This window comes from Mirounga leonina, unplaced genomic scaffold (assembly GCF_011800145.1).
Source record: "Mirounga leonina isolate KUSES-001 unplaced genomic scaffold, KU_Mleo_1.0 Mir_180, whole genome shotgun sequence".
Lineage (NCBI taxonomy): Eukaryota > Metazoa > Chordata > Mammalia > Carnivora > Phocidae > Mirounga > Mirounga leonina.
In genome coordinates, this window is record NW_023270469.1 from 35,664,480 (window position 1) to 35,691,003 (window position 26,524).

Below are 26,524 nucleotides of genomic sequence, written 5' to 3' on the forward strand. Positions count from 1 at the left end.
GATTTGTTAAGCTTCAGGTTCATGTCTGCTCTTCCCCATCTCTCTCTTCTGATACTTCCGTAATACTGATGTTGATCCAGTGATGGTACCCCACTTGTCCCTTTGAATCTGTTGATTTTCTTCATCTTTTATTTTTCTGTTTTTCAGACTCTGATGTCAGTTTTCCTGTCTTGTAGTTGACTATTCCTTCTTCCTAATCACATCTGATGTTGAGCTCCTCTAGTGAACTTTTCATTTCAATCATTGTACTTTTCAGTACTAAAATACCTATTTGGTTCCTTTCTATACTCTTTTTATTGATATCCTCAACTTATTTTTACATCATTTTTCTAATTTCTTTTACTTCTCTCTTTTTTTATTTATTTTTTATTTTTTTGTTTTTGGTTTTGTTTTTTAGATCTTTGAGCATATTTAAGACATTTATTTTTTTAAAGATTTTATTTATTTATTGACAGCAAGAGAGGAAACACAAGCGGGGGAGCAGGAGAGGGAGAAGCAGGTTTCCCACGGAGCAGGGAGCCCGATGAGGGGCTCGATCCCAGGATCCTGGGATCATGACCTGAGCAGGAGGCAGATGCTTAACGACTGAGCCACCCAGTCACCCCTGAGACATTTATTTTAAAGTGTTTGTCTACTGAGTCTGTCTGGGCTTTCTTCAGAATGATTGCTGTCCAATACTTTTATTTCTTGGAATGGGCTGTCCTTTCCTCTTTCTTTGTATGCTCTGTGATTTTTTTGTTGTAAACTGGATATTTGAATATTATAATGTGGTAACTCTGGAAATCAGATTCTTACCCTTTCCCAGAGTTCTAGTCTGAAGCACTCCATTTATTTAGGTATTTTCCAAACTTTTCACAAATACTCTTTCCTTCTCCTGTACACTCACTGAAGTCCCTATATCTTCAGCTCATGTTCTTCTTTTTTTTTTTTTTAAGATTTTATTTATTTATTTGAGAGAGAGAATGAGAGACAGAGAGCACGAGACGGAAGAGGGTCAGAGGGAGAAGCAGACCCCCCGCTGAGCATGGAGCCCAATGTGGGACTCGATCCCGGGACTCCAGGATCACAACCTGAGCCGAAGGCAGTCGCTTAACCAACTGAGCCACCCAGGCGCCCCAGCTTATGTTCATCTAATGTTTGACAGAGAAGTCCTTGAATGCCAGGAGTTTAAAAAAAATAAAATAAAAAAATAAAAACAACAGAGTCTTTGCATACTGACCTTATGCTGGGTCATTCCTTCAAAATTTAACCAGGCTTCTATGGAGCAACCCAAGGTAAAAACTTTCAATTATTTCAGATCTTTCTAAGGTATGTGGCTTTCTAAATCAATCACCTTTCCCATCCCTAACTCAGATACTTTTAAATTTCACAAAGAATATGCTATGACTTAGGCAGCCATTTATGTCTTGCCCCACACGTCTGTGGGGCTTGCACTGTTTTTGAGCAGTGCCCACTGTTTTCTGGCCTGAGTTTCATGTTAAACAAAAAAAATACAAGCACCCTGCATCCATCTCTCAGGGTAGCCCTAGACAGGTTAAAATAGACATATATGGGCGCCTGGGTGGCTCAGTCGTTAAGCGTCTGCCTTCAGCTCAGGTCATAATCACAGGGTCCTGGGATCGAGTCCCACATCGGGCTCCCTGCTCGGCGGGAAGCCTGCTTCTCCCTCTCCCACTCCCCCTGCTTCTGTTCCTGCTCTCACTGTCTCTCTCTGTCAAATAAATAAAATCTTTAAAAAAAAAATTTTTTTTTAATTAAAAAAAATAAAATAGACATATACAATAATTTGCAAATCAGATCTGTTCTTGACACTGGATTCAGGGTCTCACACTGGGAATACAAAACATCACTATTTCAGCACTGCTGTCACACTGAGAGTGGTGGGGCAGGGCAAGTAGAAATGCCACAGATTTTTCCTGCCATTTTCAACTTGCCTTTTTTTTTTTTTAATTTTTTTATTGTTGTTAATCCCCGTACATTACATCATTTGTTTTAGATGTAGTGTTCCATGAATCATTTTTTGTGCATAACAACCAGTGCTCCATGCAGAATGTGCCCTCCTCAATACCCATCACCAGGCTAACCCATCCTCCCACCCCCCTGCCCTCTAGAACCCTCAGTTTGTTTTTCAGAGTCCATCGTCTCTTATGGTTCGTCTCCCCTCCAATTTCCCCCCCTTCATTCTTCCCCTCCTGCTATCATCCTCTTTTTTTTTTTCCTCAACATAATTTGCTTCAGCGGTACAGTTCTGTGATTCAACAGTCTTGCACAGTTCACAGTGCTCACCATAGCACATTATTTCTCTTTTCCTGCTGGTTTAGGCTTTATTTGCTATTCTTTCTCCAGCTCCTTTAGGTGTAGGGTTAGGTTGTATACTTGAGACCTTTCTTGTTTCTTGAGAAAGGCTTGTATTGCTATATACTTTCCTCTTAGGACTGCTTTTGCTGCATCTGAAAGATTTTGAACAGTTGTGGTTTCATTTTCATTGGTTTCCATGAATTTTTTTAATTCTTCTTTAATTTCCTGGTTGACCCATTCATTCTTTAATAGGATGCTCTTTAGCCTCCATGTATTTGGGTTCTTTCCGACTTTCCTCTTGTGATTGAGTTCTGGTTTCAAAGCATTCTGGTCTGAAAATAGGCAGGGAATGATCCCAATCTTTTGGTACCGGTTGAGATCTGATGTATAACCGAGGATGTGATCTATTGTGGAGAATGTTCCATGGGCACTAGAGAAGAATGTGTATTCCGTTGCTTTGGGATGGAATGTTCTGAATATGTCTGTGAAGTCCATTTCATCCTGTGTGTCACTTAAAGTCTTTATTTCCTTGTTGATCTTTTGCTTAGATGATCTGTCCATTTCCGTGAGTGGGGTGTTAACGTCCCCCACTGTTATTGTATTGTTGTCAATGTTGTTCTTTGCTTTTGTTATTAATTGCCTTATATAATTGTCTGCTCCCATGTTCGGGGCATAGATATTTACAATTGTTAGATCTTCTTGTTGGATAGACCCTTTAAGTAGAATATAGTGTCCTTCCTCATCTCTTATTACAGTCTTTGGTTTAAAATCTAATTTGTCTGATATAAGGATTGCCACCCCAGCTTTCTTTTGGTGTCCATTAGCATGGTAAATGGTTTTCCACCCCCTCACGTTCAATCTAGGGGTGTCTTTGGGTCTAAGATGAGTCTCTTGCAGACAGCATATCGATGGGTCTTGTTTTTTAATCCAATCTGTTAGCCTGTGTCTTTTGATTGGGGCATTTAGCCCATTTACATTCAGGGTAACTATTGAAAGACATGAATTTAGTGCCATTGTATTGCCTATAAGGTGACTGTTACTGTATATTGTCTGTGTTCCTTTCTGATCTATGTTCGTTTTAGGCTCTCTCTTTGCTTAGAGGACCCCTTTCAAGATTTCTTGTAGGGCTGGTTTCGTGTTTGCAAATTCCTTTAGTTTTTGTTTGTCCTGGAAGCTTTTTATCTCTCCTTCTATTTTCAGTGACAGGCTAGCTAGATATAGTATTCTTCGCTGCATATTTTTCTCATTTAGTGCTCTGAATATATCCTGCCAGTCCTTTCTGGCCTGCCAGGTCTCTGTGGATAGGTCTGTTGCCAATGTAATGTTTCTACCATTGTAGTTTACAGATCTCTTCTCCCGAGCTGCTTTCAGGATTTTCTCTTTGTCTATGAGACTCGTAAGTTTTACTATTAGATGTCAGGGTGTTGACCTATTTTTATTGATTTTGAGAGGGGTTCTCTGTGCCTCCTGGATTTTGATGCCTGTTTCCTTCCCCAAATTAGGGAAGTTCTCTGCTATAATTTGCTCCAATATACCTTCTGCCCCTCTCTCTTTCTTCTTCTTCTGGGATCCCAATTATTCTAATGTTGTTTCGTCTTATGGTATCGCTTAGCTCTCGAATTCTGCCCTCGTGATCCAGTCGTTGTTTATCTCTCTTTTTCTCAGCTTCTTTATTTTCCATCATTTGGTCTTCTGTATCACTGATTCTTCTGCCTCATTTATCCCAACTGTTAGCACCCCCATTTTTAATTGCACCTCATTAATAGCCTTTTTGATTTCGACTTGGTTAGATTTTAGTTCTTTTATTTCTCCAGAAAGCGTTTCTCTAATAACTTCCATGCTTTTTCAAGCCCAGCTAGTATCTTTAAAGTGATGATTTTGAACTCTAGATCTGACATCGTACTAATGTCCATATTGAGTAGGTCCCTGGCAGTCGGTACTATCTCTTGTTCTTTTTGTTGAGGTGATTTTTTCTGTCTTGTCATTTTGTCCAGACGAGAATAGATGAATGAGAGAACAAAATGCTAAGAGGGTAACAACATCCCCAGAAAATACACTCTAAACAAATCAGAAAAGACCTGAAGCCGGGGGAAAACAAAAGGGAAAGAAAGAAGAACGAAAAAGAATAATAAAACCAGAATATGATCAAATATGATCAGGCTGGTACATAGATCAGTGCCACACACTAGATTTTGGGCGTATTTTGGTCTGTTAGAAGATAGTGCCTCCCAAAATTTTAAAGAAAGTAAAATTTATTTATGTACAAAAATAAGGGTTGAGGGCGCCTGGGTGGCTCAGATGGTTAAGTGTCTGCCTTCAGCTCAGGTCATGATCCCAGCATCCTGGGATCGAGTCCCGCATCGGGCTCCCTGCTCAGCAGGAGCCTGCTTCTCCCTCTGCCTCTCTCTCTCTCTCTCTGTCTCTCATGAATAAATAAATAAAATCTTTTTAAAAAAAAATAAGGGTTGATATGATGAAGGGATGGAATATGACTTTAAAGTTGAAATTATATAAATATTTTATAAAAGGAATTGATCAGAAGTTGTTTGAAAAAAGAAAGGATTTTAAAAAAAAGAAAGAAAAACGGAGAGAATGTGATCAGGCAGAAGACTAGAACAAAGCCATACACTAGAGATTTAGCATATATTTTGATCTGTTAGAAGAAAGTATCTCAAAATTTTAAAGAGAGAAGAACTTACATATATATGCCAAAAATAAGGGTAACTACTATGAAAGGATAGAATATGACTCTAAAAATGAAAAATAAAATGTTTTTTTAAAAAGGGATTGATAAGATGTTGGTTGAAAAAGGGAAGAAGAAAAATTAAAAAAAAAAAAAGACAGTTAAAAAAATTAACTTTGAAAGACTAAAGAATCATGGTAAAGAATCCATGGATTCTATGTGCATTACCCATAGCGCTGGAGTTCTGCCGTTCTCATTGATCGGTAAACTTGGTCTTGGCTGGCTGTTCTCGCTTATCTTCTTGGGGAGGGGCCTGTTGCCGTGGTTCCCAAATGTCTTTGCTGGAGGCAGAATTGCCCCACCCTTGCTGGTCCGAGCTAAGTAATCTGCTCGGGTTTGCTCTCGGGAGCTTTTGTTCCCTGCAACCTTTCCGTACTGCTTTGGAGGCCGAGAGTGAAAATGGCGGCCTCCCAATCTCCGCCCTGGAGGAGCCGAGAACTTGGGGCCCCGCTCCTCAGTGCGCCCCCAGAGAAAAGCAGTCAGTCACTCCGGTCTCCCCAGTCTCCAGCCACACTCTGTGCTCACCCAGCCTGTGACCCACCGTTTCTATCTCTGGCACCTGACTCGGTGTGGAGTCTCCAAACCCAGCAGATCCCTGTGGTGCCCACTTCCGCGTCGCTGCTCCCCAGGAAGGAAGGTGAGTCCCTCTGGATCTGCCGCTTGTTGGGTCCCTGCTTCCAGAAAGTGGTCGCTTTTCTGTTCAGAGTGTTGTTACTATTCTTTTCTTCAATCTCCTGTTGAGTTTGTAGGTGTTCAGAATGTTTTGATCCCTATCCACCTGAATTCCTGAGACCAGACGAAATCCAGGTCTCCTACTTCTCCACCATCTTGCTCCGCCCCCCTCAACTTGCCTTTTTTTAAAATCAGAGTTTGCAAGGCATTTCAGTGTCCTAGTCAGTTAAGCATCCAACTCTTTAATTTGGCTTGGGTCATGATCTCAGGGTCATGAGATTGGACCCCAGGCCTGACTCCTGCTTAAGATTTTCTCTCTCTCCCTCTCCCTTCCCCCCTGCCCTCCCTCTATCTCTCTAAAATAAATAAATAAACAAACAAACAATCAAATCAGTTTGCTTGGTTGCTGTCAGCCTTTGTTTCAGAGTTCTGACAAAGTTGTTTCTGTAAGTTTCTGCTTGTGGTTATTTTGTTTCTTTGGTTGGTTAGTTGGTTGGTTAGAGTTTCTTATTTGATTTTAAGTGTATCTGTGAGGGCACAAAAGCCTGGAGGTGCCTACCCTGCCATTTTGCTGATGTCATTTGATCTACTTTGTCTTGATAGTTTTGCCTATTTTAGAAGTTGTATATAAATGGAATCATACATATTTCCGGCTTTTTACAGTTAGCATCATGTTTCCAAAGTTCATTCATGTTGTAGTATATATCAATAACTTGATCCTTTTTATCGCTTAGTGGAATTCCATTGCCTGAGTACACCATACTTTGTCACCAGTTGTCGAGCATTTTAGAATGTTTTCAGTTTGGAGCTATTATGAATAATACTGCTATGAAAATATTATTAAAGGCTGTATAGACATATGGCTTCATTTTTCCATAGTTATTAACTGAGAGTAAAATTACTAGGTCTGTATGGTAAGTATATGCATAACTTTTATGAAGTTGCCTAACTATTCTCCGAAGTGGTTATATCTTATTAAATTATTACCAACAGTGTATGGGGGTGGTTCCAATTTCTCCACATCCTTGTCAACATTTAGTATTGTGATTGTTTTTTGTTATAATCATTCTTTTGAGTGTATAATAGTATCTCATTTTGCCTTTTATTTACTTTTCCCATATGACTAATGATGCTGAGCATTTTTATGTGTGTTTATTTGCCATTTGTATATTTTCTCTAATGAAATACCTATTCCAGTTCTTTGTCCATTTTTTTAAAAATCGGTTGTCTGGGGAAAAAAAAGTTAGTTGTCTGGGGGCACCTGGGTGGCTCAGTCAGTCATTAAGCGTCTGCCTTCGGCTCAGGTCATGATCCCGGGGTCCTGGGATCGATCCCCGCATCGGGCTCCCTGCTCCGCGGGAAGCCTGCTTCTCCCTCTCCCACTCCCCCTGGTTATGTTCCCTCTCTCGCTGTGTCTTTCTCTGTCAAATAAATAAATAAAATCTTTTTTTTAAAAAAGTGGTTTTATTAAGTTGTAGGACTTCTTTGAATATTATTAACACAAGTCTTGTTTCTGATACAAGATTTAAAAATCTTTTCTCTCAATCTGTGGCCTGTCTTTTCATTTTCCTAATAGAGTCTTTTGAAGAGCACAAGTTTTAAAATTTTCTGAAGTCCAGTTTATCAGATTTTGCTTTCATTCATCGTGCTTTTAGTGTCATATCTAAGAAATCTTTGCCTAAGCCAAGGACAGAATGATTTTCTCCTGTGTTTTCTTCTATAAGTTTTCTAATTTTACCTGTTACGTATAGGTCTATGATTCATTTCAAGCTAATTTTAAATAAGTTCCTGAGTGTTATATGTAATCAACATGTATTTTTTTCCATCTCAGAACAGTGGATTATTTAGAATATTTCTAATCATATTTGTGTGTAAGGAGAGTAGTATCATAGTATCATAAAATACAACCTGTTTGAGAGATTATACTCATATTGACTGATGATTATTGCTATAGATCAGGGTGAGGAGGAAGCTGCAGAAGTTCTTGGTTGTCAGAGTTGAAATTACATTGACCCAAGTGTCAGCATTGTAATCTAACTGACATTTCTTAACCCACATATAGATATATAATTTGCCTGGAAATATGGTTTCAAGAAATGAATCATATGCTTTGAAAAAATCTCTGAAATTACGTGGTCTGAGATATTTTTTTATGTTCATTGCCCCTAGATTCAAGTGTTTATTTAATATAGCATGAAATATATTTCCTGTAACCATAAATCCTCATACAGGGAAATAACATCATTTAACAAGAAACTAAGAAAAAATACACTCCTGTGTTAAGGAGAGGGTCTTTGGATGGGAGTAACATTAGCGGATTTCTTTGTCTTAGTAAAATTAGTAATTAACCAAATTAAAGAGAACACAATTGAAATCCTCTTCACATTCTAACACTGTTCTTTTACAATACCTACTAGTGGGCCAGTATAAGAGTATGGTGAATGCTATGTCTTAAATGCTACTGGAAATATCTAATAAGATACTGTTTAATCTACAGTGAAGGCATGCAGATGTGGGTTTCACAACTGGTGACTTTTAAAATCTCAATTTCAGCCATTGGGATTTTCAAGGTTTAATATTGCTTAATAAAATACCCAGTCAATGATGAAGAATACATCTGTTTTCTTGTTCCAGGAGCAAAGTAAAGAGGGCCAATCCCTTAAAGCAATAAGGAGCTCTCATGTCCATTCAGCATGTTTTGTGGATTAGAAAATTGATTATATGAACTAAAGTAACTTGCCTATGGTTCTGAAGTCAGACAGTTTTTAGTATGAATCTCTCCTCCTCCCCTAACTATATAAACCTTATGAAAGTTACTTGACCACTTTATATTGAAGTTAATATATACAGTGTTAATATGCTTTGAAGTGAAATATTTTAGAACACATGTTCATATTTCTTACACCAGTACTGAACAACTCAGAATAAGGTAAAGTCGTATTCGAGAATGTATTCTTCATTACTGTCCACTCCCTTAAAATCCAGAGAAAAACCATATTCCCCAGCTATTTGCCAGGTCTCTAATTATGATTGAACCTTTGGAAAATGTCAGTTTCAATAAGGGAAGGAGACAGTCGTGGATAATAAACGTAGACTTAATTTCAAAACAGGTTTACCTGTTACTTACTAGCTTTTTGCCTGGGTGACTAATCTCACCAAAGATAATTGTCCTCAACTGTAAAATGAAAAGAACTTTTATTTATTTTTTTTTTTTTCAGAATTAAACATGATAGTACATATAAAAGAACCTCTACTAGGACTTAGCAGATGTTAAGGGATTATCTGTTCTCTTCCCACATCCACTCCAGGGCATACCCTTCCTTTGTATCAGAGTGGGAAAAAAGTTGAGAACTGCAGGTTTAGGCTTGATGTTTTTATTTTTTTCAATGTTTATGAACATAATTGAAGTAATTGTAAACGTGATAATAAATGATGTTTTAGTTGTTTCACAGATGACTAACCCTTTCCAATCACTCTGGTACCTTTAAATAAATGGTGTTCTTATGGAGAAGGTAGTTGGAAAGATGACGTCAATATTCTGATGTTGTACAGTGACTAATGCCTACCAAATTGAATAATTAGCTGGTTCTGACTATTTCCAAAGAGAGCCTGCATGGTTGAAGAAACATGTGACTGGAGTCAGGTCTTGGTACTTCCTCTCCATGTACTACTGGAAAAACAATTTAATCTTTCTGAGTCTTAATTTTCCCATCTGTAAATGATAGAGATAAAGGACATAATTTCTATGGCCCTTTGTATTTGTAACATTATATATAATTTTAAATCGGTGAGAAATTAATCTAGTCAAGCTGATTGTTATATTCTGTTGACTGATTATTTAAAATAAAGGGATTAATAATTAGGAAAATATGTGAATTAAATACCAGTGTTATGAGGGCTCTTTATACCTCTTATTAGGTAGAATATTTTACTTTTAATTAATGCCCAGGACATAAATAGAGAATAATTGTAGAAAATTGTAGGATTCTTCGTTCAGTTCATTCACTTTGCTTATGAACTTGGCGACTTCATAAAGTTTGATTTCCTATTTCTCCTTTGAAAAGGATGGATAATAAAGATTTTAATTTCGAAAATGAGTATCTTGTGAGAGTAATGATATTATCACTATTACCAGTGTTTATTTCATCTGTCCCCATCCTCCTGACAAGAAGTTCACAGCCAACCAGTGAAACAAAATTCAGCCAGAACCAGAACAAGCCAGCACTCTTTGAGACATTCCATATAGAAGAATCTTTTATTAATATGATAAGGTAGGAAAATTAACTTCTTCAAGATAGGGAGCCAAGACATGAAAGCTTGATGTCCTAATAACTTCTTCAGTATTAATAAAATGCATATTTCGTTGTTTAATAGCTGTCCTAAATAAATTGTGGTACTCAATGGAAATTATAACTATTCCATGGTTGTGAAGGGAATTAAACATGTTTATCTTCTGAGAAAAGTGCTCTTGGTTTATGTAAAAGCAATAGTCTTTGACATTTTTAGTGTCATCATTTTACCCCTTTGAGTGTTCATCATACGAACAATAACTATCATTTATTAAGCTTCTGTGTGCCAAACATAGAAAATGTTTGTTAGGGGCATAGATACTTTCAATTGCTGGATCTTCTTGTTGGATATAGTGTCCTTCCTAATCTCTTTATTATAGTCTTTGTTTTAAAATCTAATTTGTCTGATATAAGGATTGCCACCCCAGCTTTCTTTTGACGTCCATTCACATGGTAAATGGTTTTCCAACCCCTCATTTAAATCTGGAGGTGTCTTTGGGTCTAAAATGAGTCTCTTGCAGACAGCATATCAATGGGTCATGTTTTTTTTTATCCAATCTGGTACGCTGTGTCTTTTGATTCGGGCATTTAGTCCATTTACATTCAGGGTAACTACTGAAAGGTATGAATTTAGTGCCATTGTATTGCATGTAAGGTGACTGTTACTGTATATTGTCTCTGTTCCTTTTTGGTCTATGTTACTTATAGGCCCTCTCTTTGCTTAGAGGACCCCTTTCAGTATTTCCTGTAGGGCTGGTTTGGTGTTCGCAAATTTTTTTAGTTTTTGTTTGTCCTGGAAGCTTTTTATGTATGTTTTATGTATTCTGGTTCTGCCTGTTACTAACTGACTCTTTATGAGCAAGTTACTTAATCTTGATACCTTTGTTTCTTCCTCTGTTAAATGGAGGTAGCAATTTAGGATAATAACACAATAAGATTTGTTATGAACATTAAAGGAAATACTATATGTATAAAATTTATAACTCTTTTGAACATTGTAAACACTCAATGAGTGCTTACTAATGTCATGATTATCATCATTTAATATTTACAAGGAAATGTTCAGGTAATGTGCATTTTACAGATAAAGAAACTAAGGCTGGGCGCCTGGGTGGCTCAGTTGGTTAAGCGACTGCCTTCGGCTCAGGTCATGATCCTGGAGTCCCAGGATCGAGTCCCGCATCAGGCTCCCTGCTGTCAGCAGGGAGTCTGCTTCTCCCTCTGACCCTCCCCCCTCATGCTCTCTCTATCTCATTCTCTCTCTCAAATAAATAAATAAATAAATCTTTAAAAAAAAAAAAAAGAAACTAAGGCTAAGAAATGGTAAGTAAATTGCCCACGGTTGCACAGCTGCCAAGTGATACCTAAGTTTTGAACCCAGGTCCTTGTAACACCTGAGCCTATGCTACTAAACTATACTGCGGCCTTAGTGAACGTGGACTGTGGATGGCACTTTTTTTAAAGATTCTATTTATTTATTTGACAGAGAGAGAACAAGCAGGGAGAGCAGCAGGCAGAGGGAGAGGGAGAAGCAGGCTCCCTGCCTCAGGATGTGGGGCTCAATCCCAGGACCCTGGGATCATGACCTGAACCAAAGACAGAGGCTTAACTGACTGAGCAACCCAGGTGCCCCATGCATGGCATTTTATTTCAATTTTTTTTCTATAAAATAACACCATGTAGAAAGCATCTTTCTTTTTTTTTAGGTATATTTAAATTCATTTTAGTTAACATATAGTGTATTATTACTTTCAACACTAGAATTTAGTGATTCACCAGTAGCATATAACATCCAGTGCTCATTACATCAAGGGTCCCTCCTTAATGCCCATCACCCAATTACTCCATCTCCCCACCCACCTCCCCTCTAGCAACCCTGTTTATTCCCTGTATTTAAGAGTCTTATGGTTTGCCTCCCTCTGTCTTTATCTTATTTTTCTTTCCCTTCCCCTGTGTTCATCTGTTTTATTTCTTAAATTCCACATATGAGTGAACTCATATGGAATTTGTCATTCTCTGACTGACTTATTTCACTTAGCATAATACACTCTAGTTTCATTCACATCCTTGCAAATAGCAAGATTTCATTCTTTTTGATGGCTAAGTAATATTCGATTGTATATCTCTATCACACCTTCTCCATTCATTGCACCATGGACATCTGGGCTCTTTGCATATTTTGGCTATTGTGGACAATAGATAGGTATTGATTCCTCTTTAAATGTTCGGTAGAATTTCCCTGAGAAGCCGTCTTGCCCTGGACTCTTGTTTGTTGGGAGATTTTTGATTACTTATTAAATTTCTTTGCTGGTTATGGGTCTGTTCAGGTTTTCTATTTCTTCTGGTTTCAGTTTTGGTAGTTTATATGTTTCTAGGAATTTATCCATTTCCTCCAGATTGTCCAATTTGTTGGCATATAATTGCTAATAATATTCTCTTATAATTATATTTCTATGGTGTTGGTTGTGATCTCACCTGTTTTATTAGTGATGGTAAGTCTGGCTAGAGGTTTATCAATCTTTTTTATTCTTTCAGTATACCAGCTCCTAGTTTCATTGATCTCTTCTCCTGGGGTTTTTTTATTTCTATACCATTGATTTCTGCTCTAATCTTTATTATTTCCCTTCTACTGGTTTAGGCTTCATTGGCTGTTCTTTTTCCAGCTCCTCTTGGTGTAAGGTTAGGTTGTATATTTGAGACATTTCTTGCTTCTTGAGAAAGGCCTGTATTGCTATATACTTCCCTGTTAGGACTGCCTTTGTTGCATCCCAAAGGTTTTGAAATGTCATGTTTTCATTTTCATTTGCTTCCGTATATTTTTTAACTCCTTAATCCTAATTTTCCTGATTGATGCATTCAATCTTTAGCAGGATGTTGTTTAACCTCCATTTATTTGTGGTCTTTCCAAATTTTTTCTTGTGGTTGTCTTAAAGTTTCATAACATTTTGGTCTGAAAATATGCATGGTGTGATCTCAGTCTTTTTGTACCAGTTGAGTCCTGATTTGTGACCCAGTATGTGATTTACTCTGGAGAATATTCCATGTGCATTCAAAAAAAAAAGTGTATTCTGCTGCTTTAGGATGGAATGCTCTGAATATATCTGTTAAGTCCATCTTCTGCTTACATGATCTGTCCTTTGCTGTGACTGGGGTGATCACGTACCCTACTATTATTGTATCGTTATCAATGAGTAGGTTTAAGTTATTAATTGATGTATATGTTTGGCTGCTCCCAAGTTAGAAGCATAAATATTTACAAGTGTTAGAACTTTTTGATGGATAGACCCCGTTATCATGATATAGTGTCCTTTATCTCTTATAGTCTTCAGTTTAAAATCTAGTTTATCTCATATAAATATGGCTACTCCACATTTCTTTTGATGTCCATTAGCATGAAAAATCGTTCTCCACCCCTTCTCTTTCAATCTGGAGATGTCTTTGGGTCTAAAATGAGTCTCTTGTAAGCAGCATATAGATGGGTCTTGTTTGTTAATCCATTCTAATACCCTCCGTCTTTTGACTGGAGCATAGAGTCCATTTACATTCAGAGTAATATTTTTTGCAGAGCTGGTTTACTGTTCATGAACTCCTTTAGTTTTTACTTGTCTTGGAAACTCTTTATCTCTCCTTCTATTCTGAATGACAGCCTTGCTGGATAGAGTGTTCATGGCTGCATATTTTTCCCATTTAGTCTGTTGAACATATCATGACATTTTCTTCTAGCCTGCCGAGTTTCTATGGACAGGTCTGCTGCTAAAATTATGTGTCCACCCTTGTAGGTTGTATGGACAGCCCTTTTATCCCTAGCTGCCTTCAGAATTCTCTCTTTATATGTCTATCTTGCAGATTTCACTATGATATGCCATTGTGTTGACCTGTTTTTGTTGACTTGGAGAGGAGTTCTTTCTGACTCTTGCATTGGTATGCCCATATCCTTCCCCAGATTAGGGAAGTTTTCAGCTATAATTTGTTCAAATAAACCTTCTGCCCTTTTTCCTTCCTCTTCTCCTTCTAGGACGCCTATGATACAAATATTATTTCACTTTATGGAATTGCTGAGTTCCCTGACTCTATATTCGTGATCTAATAGTTTTGTTTCCCTCTCTCTTCTTTTCAGCTTCATGATTTTCCATGATTTTAACTTCTATATCACCTATTCTCTCCTCTGCTACTTCAGTCCTCATTGTGATTATATCCAGTCAGTTTTGCATCTCAGTTATAGCATTTTTATTTCACCCTGTCTAGTTTTTAGGTCTTTTATATTTGCAGCAAGAATTTCTCTGGTGTCTTCTACGCTTTTTTCAAGTCCAGCTACTATTCTTATGACCATTGTCCTAAATTCTTGTTCAGATATATTGTTTATATCTGTTTTGCACAAGTCCCTGAATTTGATACACTCCTCACCTTTCTTTTGGGGAGAATTCCTCTGTCTTGTTATTTGGGCTAAGTTTCTGTCTATTGCGTGTATGGAAGCTAGTTATGTGTCCTGCACCTCAGAGTACTGCTATATTTAAAAGAAGTTATATACTGTCCAGGGCCTAGACTTTCAGGAAATGTTTCTGATGCTGTGCTGTTTGCACTGTGCTGTTGTTTTGGCTGCTCTTTCCCATAGGTCAGTCGTCTGCTGAGTTCCTCCTTGCTTGCAGTGGGGAGTATTTGGACCGTTATGTATGTGTTCTTTAATCTGTTCGTTAGAATAAGCCCGGGGTTGGGGGGGAGCCTGATCCACAATAAAGACTAAAGGAAAAGGAATGAACAACAAAAAAAATAAAAGGCAAAAACTATAAGCCTGATTCCAAAAAGAAAAAGAAAAAGAAAAAGAAAAACAGAAGCTCTACTCACATAAGAGAATAAGGAAAACTCAGAAAAGAAAGTAGAATGGGTCATGACTTTTATAAAATTCTTAATAAGGAAAAATAACCACTAAGACATAGTCATCAAAGAATCAGTATATTCAGCAAAACAGAAAACATCAGCAGATAAGTATACTGGAGACATTAAAGCCTAATAGATATTTAGATATTGAAATGACAAGAAAAAATATTTTATCGTCAGTAAAAACAAATAATAGAATTGACAAGAGAAATCTTTCATTATGAAAGTCTTATTTCATGAGTATCTACTTACAAAGCCTAAACATATATTAAAGCAAATTTGGCTCACTTTGTATATTTTTGGTCCTATCTCATGCTTTCCACCATTACCATATCTGACAGTAACTAGCAGCATCTTAAAGAATTACAATTTTTCTGTTTTGATCATATTCATATTCTTTGACAATATGTGTTTCTTACTGGTGAAATTGTTAAGGCCCTGGCACTTTGGAGACTTGACTTTAATCACATAACTGTATTAATACTATGTGTATGTGAACACAATTAAAAATCAAGCTGTATGTGAAAGGGAGGAGCAAGATGACGGAGGAGTAGAAGACTTAAATTTCGTCTGGTCCCAGGAATTCAGCTAGATAGTTATCAAACCATTCTGAACACCTACAAACTCAACAGGAGATCAAAGAAAAGATTAGCAGCAATTCTATGAACAGAAAAGCTACCATTTTCTGGAAGGTAGGATGTGCGGAGAAGTAAATCCAAGGCGATATTCGGGAAGATAGACAGCGGAGGAGGGGGCCTCCGTCGGCCTCTTCTGGCACGTGATAGAGCCACGGAGCACAAAATTGGAACTTTTAGAAGTCAACTCTGCTGAGGGATGTCGCTCCAGTGGCTAAGCAGGGGTTGGAACCATCGCTGGGACAGTGTGGTCTCAGCACCCTCAGGGTCCCAGGAAGACCAGGGGTGCCTGATTGCCGCAGAGCTCCCAGGTAACCTACAATGGTAGAAATATTAGATTGACAGCAGACATATCCACAGAGACCTGGCAGGCCAGAAAGGACTGGCATGATATATTCAGGGCACTAAATGAGAAAAATATGCAGCAAAGAATACTATATCCAGCTAGGCTGTCATTGAAAATAGAAGGGGAGATAAAAAGCTTCCAGGACAAACAAAAACTAAAAAAATTTGCGAACACCAAACCAGCCCTACAGGAAATACTGAAAGGGATCCTCTAAGCAAAGAGAGAGCCTATAAGTAACATAGACCAAAAAGGAACAGAGACAATATACAGTAACAGTCACCTTACATGCAATACAATGGCACTAAATTCATACCTTTCAGTAGTTACCCTGAATGTAAATGGACTAAATGTCCCAATCAAAAGACACAGCGTATCAGATTGGATAAAAAAAAAAATGACCCATTGATATGCTGTCTGCAAGAGACTCATTTTAGACCCAAAGACACCTCCAGATTTAAATGAGGGGTTGGAAAACCATTTACCATGCGAATGGACGTCAAAAGAAAGCTGGGGTGGCAATCCTTATATCAGACAAATTCGATTTTAAAACAAAGACTATAATAAGAGATTAGGAAGGACACTATATCCAACAAGAAGATCCAGCAATTGAAAGTATCTATGCCCCTAACATGGGAGCAGCAACTTATATAAGTCAATAAACAACAAAATCAAAGAAACACATTGACAACAATACAATAATAGTAGGGGACATTAACACCCCTCTCACTGAAATGGACAGATCATCTAAGCAAAAGATCAACAAGGAAATAAAGGCTTTAAATGACACACTGGACCAGAAGGACTTCACAGATATATTCAGAACATTCCATCCCAAAGCAACAGAGTACACATTCTTCTCTAGTGCCCATGGAACATTCTCCAGAATAGATCACATTCTGGGTCACAAATCAGGTCTCAACCAGTACCAAAAGATTGGGATCATTCCCTGCGTATTTTCGGACCACAGTGCTTTGAAACTAGAACTCAATCACAAGAGGAAAATCAGAAAGAACTCAAATACATGGAAGCTAAAGAGCATCCTACTAAAGAATGAATGGGTCAACCAGGAAATTAAAGAAGAATTTAAAAAATTCATGGAAACAAGTGAAAATGAAAACACAACAGTTCAAAATCTTTGGGATGCAGCAAAGACAGTCCTAAGAGGAAAATATATAGCAATACAAGCCTTTCTCAAGAAACAAGAAAGGTCTCAAATACACAACCTAACCCTACACCTGAACGAGCTGGAGAAAGAACAACAAATAACAACAAATAAAGCCTAAACCCAGCAGGAAAGAGAAATAATAAAGATCATAGCTGAAACCAATGAAATAGAAACCAAAAGAACAGTAGAACAGATCATCGAAACTAGGAGCTGGTTCTTTGAAAGAATAAGTAAGATTGATAAAAACCCTGGCCATACATATCAAAAAGAAAAGAGAAAGGACCCAAATAAATAAAATCATGACTGAAAGAGGAGAGATCACAACCAACACCAAAGAAATACAAATAATTATAAGAACATATTATGAGCAACTACATGCCAGCAAATTAGACAATCTAGAAGAAATGGATGCATTCCTAGAGACATAGAAACTACCAAAACTGAACCAGAAAGAAATAGAAAACCTGAACAGACCCATAACCAGTAAGGAAATTGAAGCAGTAATCAAAAATCTCCCAACAAACAAGAACTCAGGGCCAGATGGCTTCCCAGTGGAATTCTAATTCTTTAAAGAATGAATACCTATTCCTCTGAAACTGTTCCAAAAAATAGAAATGGAAGGAAAATTTCCAAACTCATTTTATGAGGCCAGAATTACATTGATCCCAAAACCAGACAAAGACCCCATCAAAAAAGGAGAATTACACTCATGAAAGAAATGGAAGAAGGCACAAAAAGATGGAAAAATATTCCTTGCTTATGGATCGGAAGAATAAACATTGTTAAAATGTCTATGCTACCCAGAGCAATCTCTACCTTCAATGCCATCCCATTCAAAATTCCAATGACATTTTTCAAAGTGCTGGAACAAACAATCCTAAAATTTATATGGAATCAGAAAAGACCCCAAATCGCCAAGGAAATGTTGAAAAAGAAAAACAAAGCTGGGGGCATCACGTTGCCCGATTTCAAGCTATATTACAAAGCTGTGATCACCAAGACAGCATGGTACTGGCACAAAAACAGACATATAGACCAATGGAACAGAATAGAGAACCCAGATATGGACCCTCAACTCTATGGTCAAACAATCTTTGACAAAGCAGGAAAAAATATGCAATGGAAAAAAGACAGTCTCTTCAATAAATGGTGCTGGGAAAATTGGACAGCCACATGCAGAAGAATGAAACTCGACCATTCTCTAACACCATTCACAAAGATAAACTCAACATGGATGAAAGACCTCAATGTGAGACAGGAATCCATCAAAATCCTAGAGGAGAACATAGGCAGTAACCTCTTTGACATTGCCCACAGCTTCTTTCAGATACATCTCCAAAAGCTAGGGAAACAAAAGCAAAAATGAACTTTTGGGACTTCATCAAGATAAAAAGCTTCTGCACAGCCAAGGAAACAGTCAACAAAACAAAGAGGCAACCCACAGAATGGGAGAAGATACTTGCAAATGACACTACAGATAAGGGGCTGATATCAAGATCTATAAAGAATTCTCAAACTCACCACCCAAAAAACAAATAATCAAGTCAAAAAGTGGGCAGAAGATATGAAAAGACACTTCTCTGAAGAAGACATACAAATGGCTAACAGACATATAAAAAAATGTTCATCATCATTAGCCATCAGGGAAATTCAAATCAAAACCACACTGAGATACCACCTTACACCAGTTAGAATGGCAAAAATGGACAGGGAAAGAAACAACAAATGTTGGAGAGGTTGTGGAGAAAGGGGAACCCTCATACACTGTTGGTGGGAATGCAAGTTGGTACAGTCACTTTGGAAAACAGTGTGGAGGTGCCTCAAAAATTTTAAAATAGAGCTACCCTGTGACCCAGCAATTGCACTCCTGGGTGTTTACCCCAAAGACACAGATGTAGTGAAAAGAAGGGCCATATGCACCCCAATATTCATAGCAGCAAGGTCCACAATAGCCAAACTGTGGAAAGAGCCGAGATGCCCTTCAACAAATGAATGGATAAAGAAGATGTGGTCCATATATACAATGGAATATTACTCAGCCATCAGAAAGGATGATTACCCAATTTTTACATTAACATTGATGGGACTGGAGGAGATTATGCTAAGTGAAATAAGTCAAGCAGAGAAAGTCAATTATCATATGGTTTCACTTATTTGTGGAACATAAGGAATAGCATGGAGGACATTAGGAGAAGGAAGGGAAAAATGGGGGGGGGAATTGGAGGGAGAGATGAACCATGAGAGACTATGGACTCTGAGAAACAAACAGGGTTTTAGAGGGGAGGGGTGAGGGGGGATTGGTTAGCCTGGTGATGGGTATTAAGGAGGGCACGTACTGCATGGAGCACTGGGTGTTATACGAAAACAACGAATCGTGGATCACCACATCAAAAACCAATGATGTACTGTATGGTGACTAACATAGCATAATAAAATTAAAAAAAAAAAAGTAGATTGAGTACAAAAGCAGCATGAAAATCCAGCTTTTTTCTGTTAAGCCACATAATGCCACTCTTCTTGTAAAACGTTTTGTTTTGGAAAATAGTCATTCTTCATGAAAATGTTACATATGCTTATATGTAGATTTATGGTTGTTATTTTAATAATAATATAACTTTTATGCCTAGGGAAGAAAATAGTTTCAGAAAAATAAATTTCACATGAATCAAAGGCCCAAGACTAGGAAATAGTATTCTTTTAAACAAATTCCTAAGAAATAATGTGACCTTGAGTAGACTATGAAGAAGTCATGCTGATGGAGGGACCTGTCTGTGAACTTGGACACATTCCTTAAAGAAGTCACAGGAATTAATAACTTTGTATTTAAAATTTCCTTTGGGCATGAAGTTGGACTATCAGACAGCTTTTATATTACTTCTCTTAAATATCAGAAAACAGCATGTAGAAAGGGCACAAGGAAGACATTCTCTGATAAAGTTCTCCATTTCTATGACCATATCTATAAAATATTGTTGCTAACTTATACTAAAAGGCATGATTATGAGTTATCACATGAGTTTGTTGTATGTTTATTAGATGGTTATTTGCCAGCATTAAATATCAGCTAAGTCATAGTTGAAATACTTGTAGGAAATAGGAAGCTACTTGGAATAAAGGAACTAGGAGAAGATAAAAGTGTAAATTAGAATCTAATCTGAGTATTTTGCCATTGGGTAAAAATGAAGGGTAGAGACTTAGTAATGGTCTTCTAATTGGTCCCCCTTTAATTTGCAATAAAATGGTTTGGCTTTTAATGAGGTCTATGATATTCCTAGAGTCCACTTACAAATCACATTTTGCATTTAATTCATTCTTACTTGGCTAGCTCTTTTTTTATTTATCTTTAACCATAATATATGTTTATGCCCTTGAAAAGCCTTTTCCTTTCCAAGTATTCCTGCCTGGAGTTGCATCTATCTCTCTTCTTTCTCAGTAGTCCAAATCTATATATACTGTCAAATCACAGATGTTCTCCATACTTTCCGTTATTAATTCAACTATGTTATTTAATGTTTTACTCCTCTGTGTAAGGGTTTCTTGTCACAAATGATATTAATCATAAAGCTCATAAGTAATTAAACCATGAAATTAAATGAAAGAAATTTATTTTTCACTAGGCTGCACCATTTATTTTTCCTTGCTGGGGTCAGCTTCCATTGGCTAGATTTTCAGCCCACTCAGCCTAAAATTATTTTTTTCCTTTTTGAATATATTACTGAAGACTTGATAGGCTTGTTAAAATTCTGTATTTTCTTAATATGTAAGCCTAAACATGGAAGAATATTACTCTATTGCTGCTAATCCTTATTATCTCCTTCAAACTGAAGGCACTTGCCTCAGACACACATTATATGTTAAAACATAGCAAATAAATCAGTGAATAAAGCAACACAAAATTTAAAATCTAAATGACTATTCCACTGTGCATGTCACTGTAGAGATTTATAGGACATCAAAATCTGTAAACCCCATCAGGTAAGGGGCAGTAGGAAGGAGAGACCATTAGAGGAATTGATTCCAGGTTCTTCAGTAACCTCACTTCTGAAGGTCTTTGCAAAACATTGTGCAGCTTTTTTTTTAAGATTTTATTTATTTGATGGGGTGCCTGGGTAGCTCAGTCGTTAAGCGTCTGCTTTGGCTCAGGTCATGATCCCAGGGTCCTGGGATCGAGCCCCACATCAGGCTCCCTGCTTCGTGGGAAGTCTGCTTCTGCCTCTCCCACTCCCCATGCTTGTGTTCCTGCTCTCTCTGTGTCTCTCTCTGTCAAATAAATAAAATCTTTAAAAAAAAAAAGATTTTATTTGAGAGAGAGCATGAGTGTGGGGGGTGGGGACAGAGGGACAAAGCAGACTCCACATTGAGCACAGAGCCTGATGCAGGGCTCAATCCCAAGACCCTGAGATCATGACCTGAACCAAAATCAGATGCTTAACCAACTGAGCAACCCAAGCGCCCTCATTGTGTAGCTTTTTAAAAAACCAGTCAGCTGAAAATGACATCTGTATTCTCTTCATTTGCCTTTTTATTGATAAAAATTGTTGTTGCTTTTTAAAAGCCAGGGTGCTGAGAGCTTTAGAACTCTTGAAGTTCAAACTATTTAAAAGATACTTAAGAGCATGTGTAAAGATAAACTATATGTAAAGACACATTTAAAATAAGCCATATAATAATGAGTTACTGTTGCCATGCTTGTTTTTCTCTTGTAGCAGCAATGGTAACTATGTAAATAAGTCAAAAGCCACGTTGTTTAAGAATTGATGATCTTAATATTAAAGCCTGAAATGGGTTTTTTTTTCCAACACTGGATAAATATTTACAGAAAAGTGAGCAATTTAAAACAAGACACAATCCAGGTAATAGATGGCAAGGGCCAGAGTAATTATTTTAATTGAATCACATTTATTACAAAGTCATATGTCAATTTCTTCCATTTACCCAGATTGATGCAGACTTTGAACAAATAAGAAATGTAATCTGCCATACAAGAACACTTTATTTTGTAACTGTTAATGGACTCTTGAAGTTTCTTTTGGCAGATGGAGATGGACACATGGATCACTTACTGCCAGGCTGTGAAGATAAAAACTGCCAGAAAAGCATCATTTACTTAGCAAAATCTGGAACGAAACAGGTATATCAGCTTGTTTTTTAATGTCAGTAGTTACCTTCTTGAAGAAAATCATCAGAGATTAGAAAAAGTATCTGAAGAATCAGAACACAGAGAAACCCTATATAAATTATTGACATCCTCATTTTAATTTAATGAAATGCATTTAAATCTTTTTGTGTTTGTTTATTGAGGGGGAAGACACTGTTATAATCATTTCTGGTGAAGAAGACCTATTCTTGGTCCTGTAATTAAATGATCCATTAGCATTTTATAGCCTAGGATTATTGTAAAAGGCACTGTAACTATGATAAAAGGTTATGGAGAAGGATATCACATCTATTGTCAAGGCTAATCTTGTCTTTATTTGTGCTATCTAGATCTGTTTCATTCTCTCAAGCTGACTTTTTACCTGTAGCTTGTAGGTAAACAGTTTAGAATCCAATAGTCTTAGCAGATTAATGTGGCAATGATATGTTGTAACATTGAGAATTTTTCCATACTGATAGCACTAGACAGAGAAAGCCAGTATTATAGTACTAGAATTAATCAGTTTTGTTTTCTGTCTTAGGGTAAGAAATGATAGAATAACATACTGACTCCTACTGCCTTTGTAGGAAACTACATTTTATACTAAGACACTAAAGAAAAATCTTCATACAATCAACAGTCTAAAAACATTTAACTTCTGTACCTATAAATTATATTATCTTAAGCTTTTTTAAGTTTTGAATCACTGAAAACATGAGGTCAAGTAATACCTAATCATTGTTTCATAGGTATAAGTAAACATAGTAATTATAACCTGGCTTCAAGAAACAGACTACAGTAAGAGTATTTCAAATTATATAGTCATCTCTCTCTGGGAAGATAAATGTCACAGTTCTTTGGTGACTGTTAAGGATGTCATATTAATAAAATATCTTTTTAGACCTTAATACATTTACCTTAATAAGAATACTTTATCCTCATTAATAAATGGTCAACCTTTTCAGAAATTTGTGATAACTTAGCATTTTGTGAAATTTCCCATCTTCTTCCAAAACAAAACCAACAGGTTTTTTTCAAAGTCAAGTAAATCATTAAAACATTTTGATGATATTTTTTTTGCTTTTAAGAAAGATTGAAAAATTATGGGCGCCTGGGTGGCTCAGTTGGTTAAGCGACTGCCTTCGGCTCAGGTCATGATCCTGGAGTCCTGGGATCGAGTCCCACATCGGGCTCCCTGCTCAGCGGGGGGTCTGCTTCCCCCTCTGCCCTCTTCCCTCTCGTGCTCTCTCTCTCTCTCAAATAAATAAATAAAATCTTTAAAAAAAATAAAAAAAGAAAGATTGAAAAATTAATCAAGATTTAACAAGTATTTTTTTAAAAACAGCTTCTTTTCTATAAATATGTCTTTATCATTATTTTTTTCTCTTTTTCCTTGGCAAGTTATGCTTTCTTTGGAAAACCTAGAAAATGTGTAGGGTACCCTATGTACTAAACCCTTTGCAAGAAGCCATTTTTAATATCGTTTGACTTGGAGCCATATAAAGAGTCACCTGCTTAAAAGAAACATATGTAGTCATGTTTAGCCTGCTGTCATTTCAAGCCAGTTGCGCCTGTTTAAACATCTCTAGGGTGTGTGCCAGTATCCATACTTTTAACTAATCATGGGCATATTTATAATTTGACCTGAGCCAAAGGCAGATGCCCAACAACTGAGCCACCCAGGCGCCCTGGGCATATTTGTAATTTTAATGGTATGATCTCCACTCTTCAGATTTTTAGTTTGCATTAGATTATTAGAAGTAGATTAGGGCATCTCAAAAGAGAAATGCATTTCCAAAAGCTCTTTTTGAAATCAACTTATTCTCTCCGTTCTCTTCATTATAATCAACATAAAAATAAAGAACTTACTAAAAGTAGATTCCAGCTGTTTTGGTGACAAAGCTCCCCCTGGACAGGCAGAGCTTCTCTTCAGAGCTGGTGTTGTCAGGAAAGCCTCAGAACTCTTGGCTCTGAAGATGGTGACTAAAGTCATCATTATGTATAAAAGGCAAAGCAGGGGAACAATGGAGGTTCTCTCCTCTTCTAACTTTCTTCCTAAGCTGATCCTCCTGAAAGGACATCAATATTAGATGATATTACAGTTTGCTCTAATTTTAAAAAATACTCATTTGTGGGGTGCCTAGGTGGCTCAGTCAGTTAAGCATCCAACTCTTGGTTTCTGCTCAGTTCATGATCTCAGGATCTTGAGATAGAGCCCCCTGTTGGGCTCCATGTTCAGTGGGAGTCTGATTGAGATTCTCTCTCTCCTTCTCCCTCTGCCCCTCCCCCTCATTCTCTCTCTCTCCCTCCCTCCCTCTCTAAAATAAGTAAATAAATCTTTAAAAAATATTACCTTGAAATTACATTTCCACTCAACACAGCTTTAAAATGGGGAGATTCAACTATAGGAATCAATATCAATTCAAACCTAAGATTCTGTGATTTTGTGAAAAACCTTCAAAGGCCAGTTCAAGGAAGAATGACTAGTGATGAAATTTAAATGGAAGTTTATTTTTTCTAGAGTATCAGTTATCTGTTCTTCAAAGTGAATCATAATACCCTTAGATGTAGAGATAAAGAAGTTTAAGTAAGATGATGCTTGTGAGGACTTTTAATAAATCATTTGTTTTACAAATGGTGAATTTTTTTTTTCTAAAGTAACTGTAAAATCTAATCTTCTTCCTCTTATTCCATAGTGGGTTCCAGTCCTACAGGAGTTCGGCAACAAGGGCACACTGTGGGGCTTTGTGCCATTTGTGCATGAACAACGACCAACTGAAATACCACTTCCAATTACCCTTCATATTGGAGACTACAACATGGATGGCTATCCAGATGCTCTCGCCATACTGAAGAATACATCTGGAAGGTATGGAAATTAAGTCAAGTGAGAAATATTTGTAAAAATATCTTTGATTTGATACTTTGTTAACTGAATAGCACCTAAATATGGTAGAGTACCTTAAATAAAGGAACATGTTGAGCTTAGTTCCTATTTCTTTACATTGTACCTGAACTTCCAGTGGCTTAGAATACCTGTTCTTTTCCACAGATTTAATTTCTATAGAACAGAAACAAACATCTAATCTAAAATATAACATTCAATAAGACTTTATTGTTAAAAGGCCAAAATTGTTTTCTTTTAATGAGTGTAATTTAATACTCAATTCAATTCAATAAATACTAACCGAGCCTTTTTTTCTGTGCAATTGCACGTGATCCCTACAAACAGGAAGCTTCCATTCTGGAGATAGAGACAGGCTTGAAACCAAATAACTGCAATACAATGTATTACATTCAATAATAGAGGCATATACAGAGTACAGAGTGATTGTACTCTTTATTTTTTGTGGGTTTATTCCTTGGAAATAGTTGAAATTTTGTTTTCCTTCTTGGTTTAATTTCTGTATGTGAGTATAGTTGATGCACAATTTTACATTAATTTCAGGTGTACAACCTAGTGATTTGACAAGTTTATACATTATGCTGTGCTTACCACAAGTGCAGCTACCATCTGTTACCGTACAATGCTATTACAATACCATTGACCAATATTCCTCATGCAGTGCCTTTTATTTCTGTGACTTATTCTTTCCATAATGGGAAGCCTTATCTCCCACTCCCTTTCATTTGTAAGGACAAAATTTTTAAAAAACAAATGACCCAGTTACATTTTTTTTATTCTTATGTTACTCCCCATACATTACATCATTAGTTTTAGATGAAGTGTTCCATGATTCATTGTTTGTGCATAACACCCAGTGCTCCATGCAGAATGTGCCCTCCTCAATACCCACCACCAGGCTAACCCATCCTCCCACCTCCCTCCCCTCTAGAACCCTGTTTGTTTTTCAGAGTCCATCGTCTCTCATGGTTCATTTACCCCTCCGATTTCCCCCACTTCATTCTTCTCCTCCTGCTACCTTCTTCTTCTTCTTTTTTTTTCTTAACATATATTGCATTATTTGTTTCAGAGGTACAGATCTAAGATTCAACAGTCTTGCACAATTCACAGCGCTTACCAGAACACATACCCTCCCCAGTGTCTATCACCCAGTCACCCTATCCCTCCTACCCCACTCCCCACTCCAACAACACTCAGTTTGTTTCCTGCGATTAAGAATTCCTCATATCACTGAGATCATATGATACATGTCTTTCTCTGACTTATTTCACTCAACATAATACCCTCCAGTTCTATCCACGTCGTTGCAAATGGCAAGATCTCATTCCTTTTGATGGCTGCATAATATTCCGTGGTATATATATACCACATCTTCTTTATCCATTCATCTGTCGATGGACATCTTGGCTCTTTCCACAGTTTGGCTATTGTGGACATTGCTGCTATAAACATTGGGGTG

General features: G+C 37.1%; 1 protein-coding gene across 1 annotated transcript in view; it reads left to right on the top strand.

Moving 5' to 3' along the window:
• Nucleotides 1-26,524, top strand: part of ITFG1 (integrin alpha FG-GAP repeat containing 1) — a 343,036-nt gene that overhangs the window by 146,767 nt on the left and 169,745 nt on the right. Inside the window, exons 9-10 of the mRNA XM_035025279.1 lie at nt 22,060-22,154; nt 24,857-25,029. Coding sequence (XP_034881170.1) covers nt 22,060-22,154; nt 24,857-25,029 — 268 coding nt within the window. The remainder of the gene's footprint in view (nt 1-22,059; nt 22,155-24,856; nt 25,030-26,524) is intronic.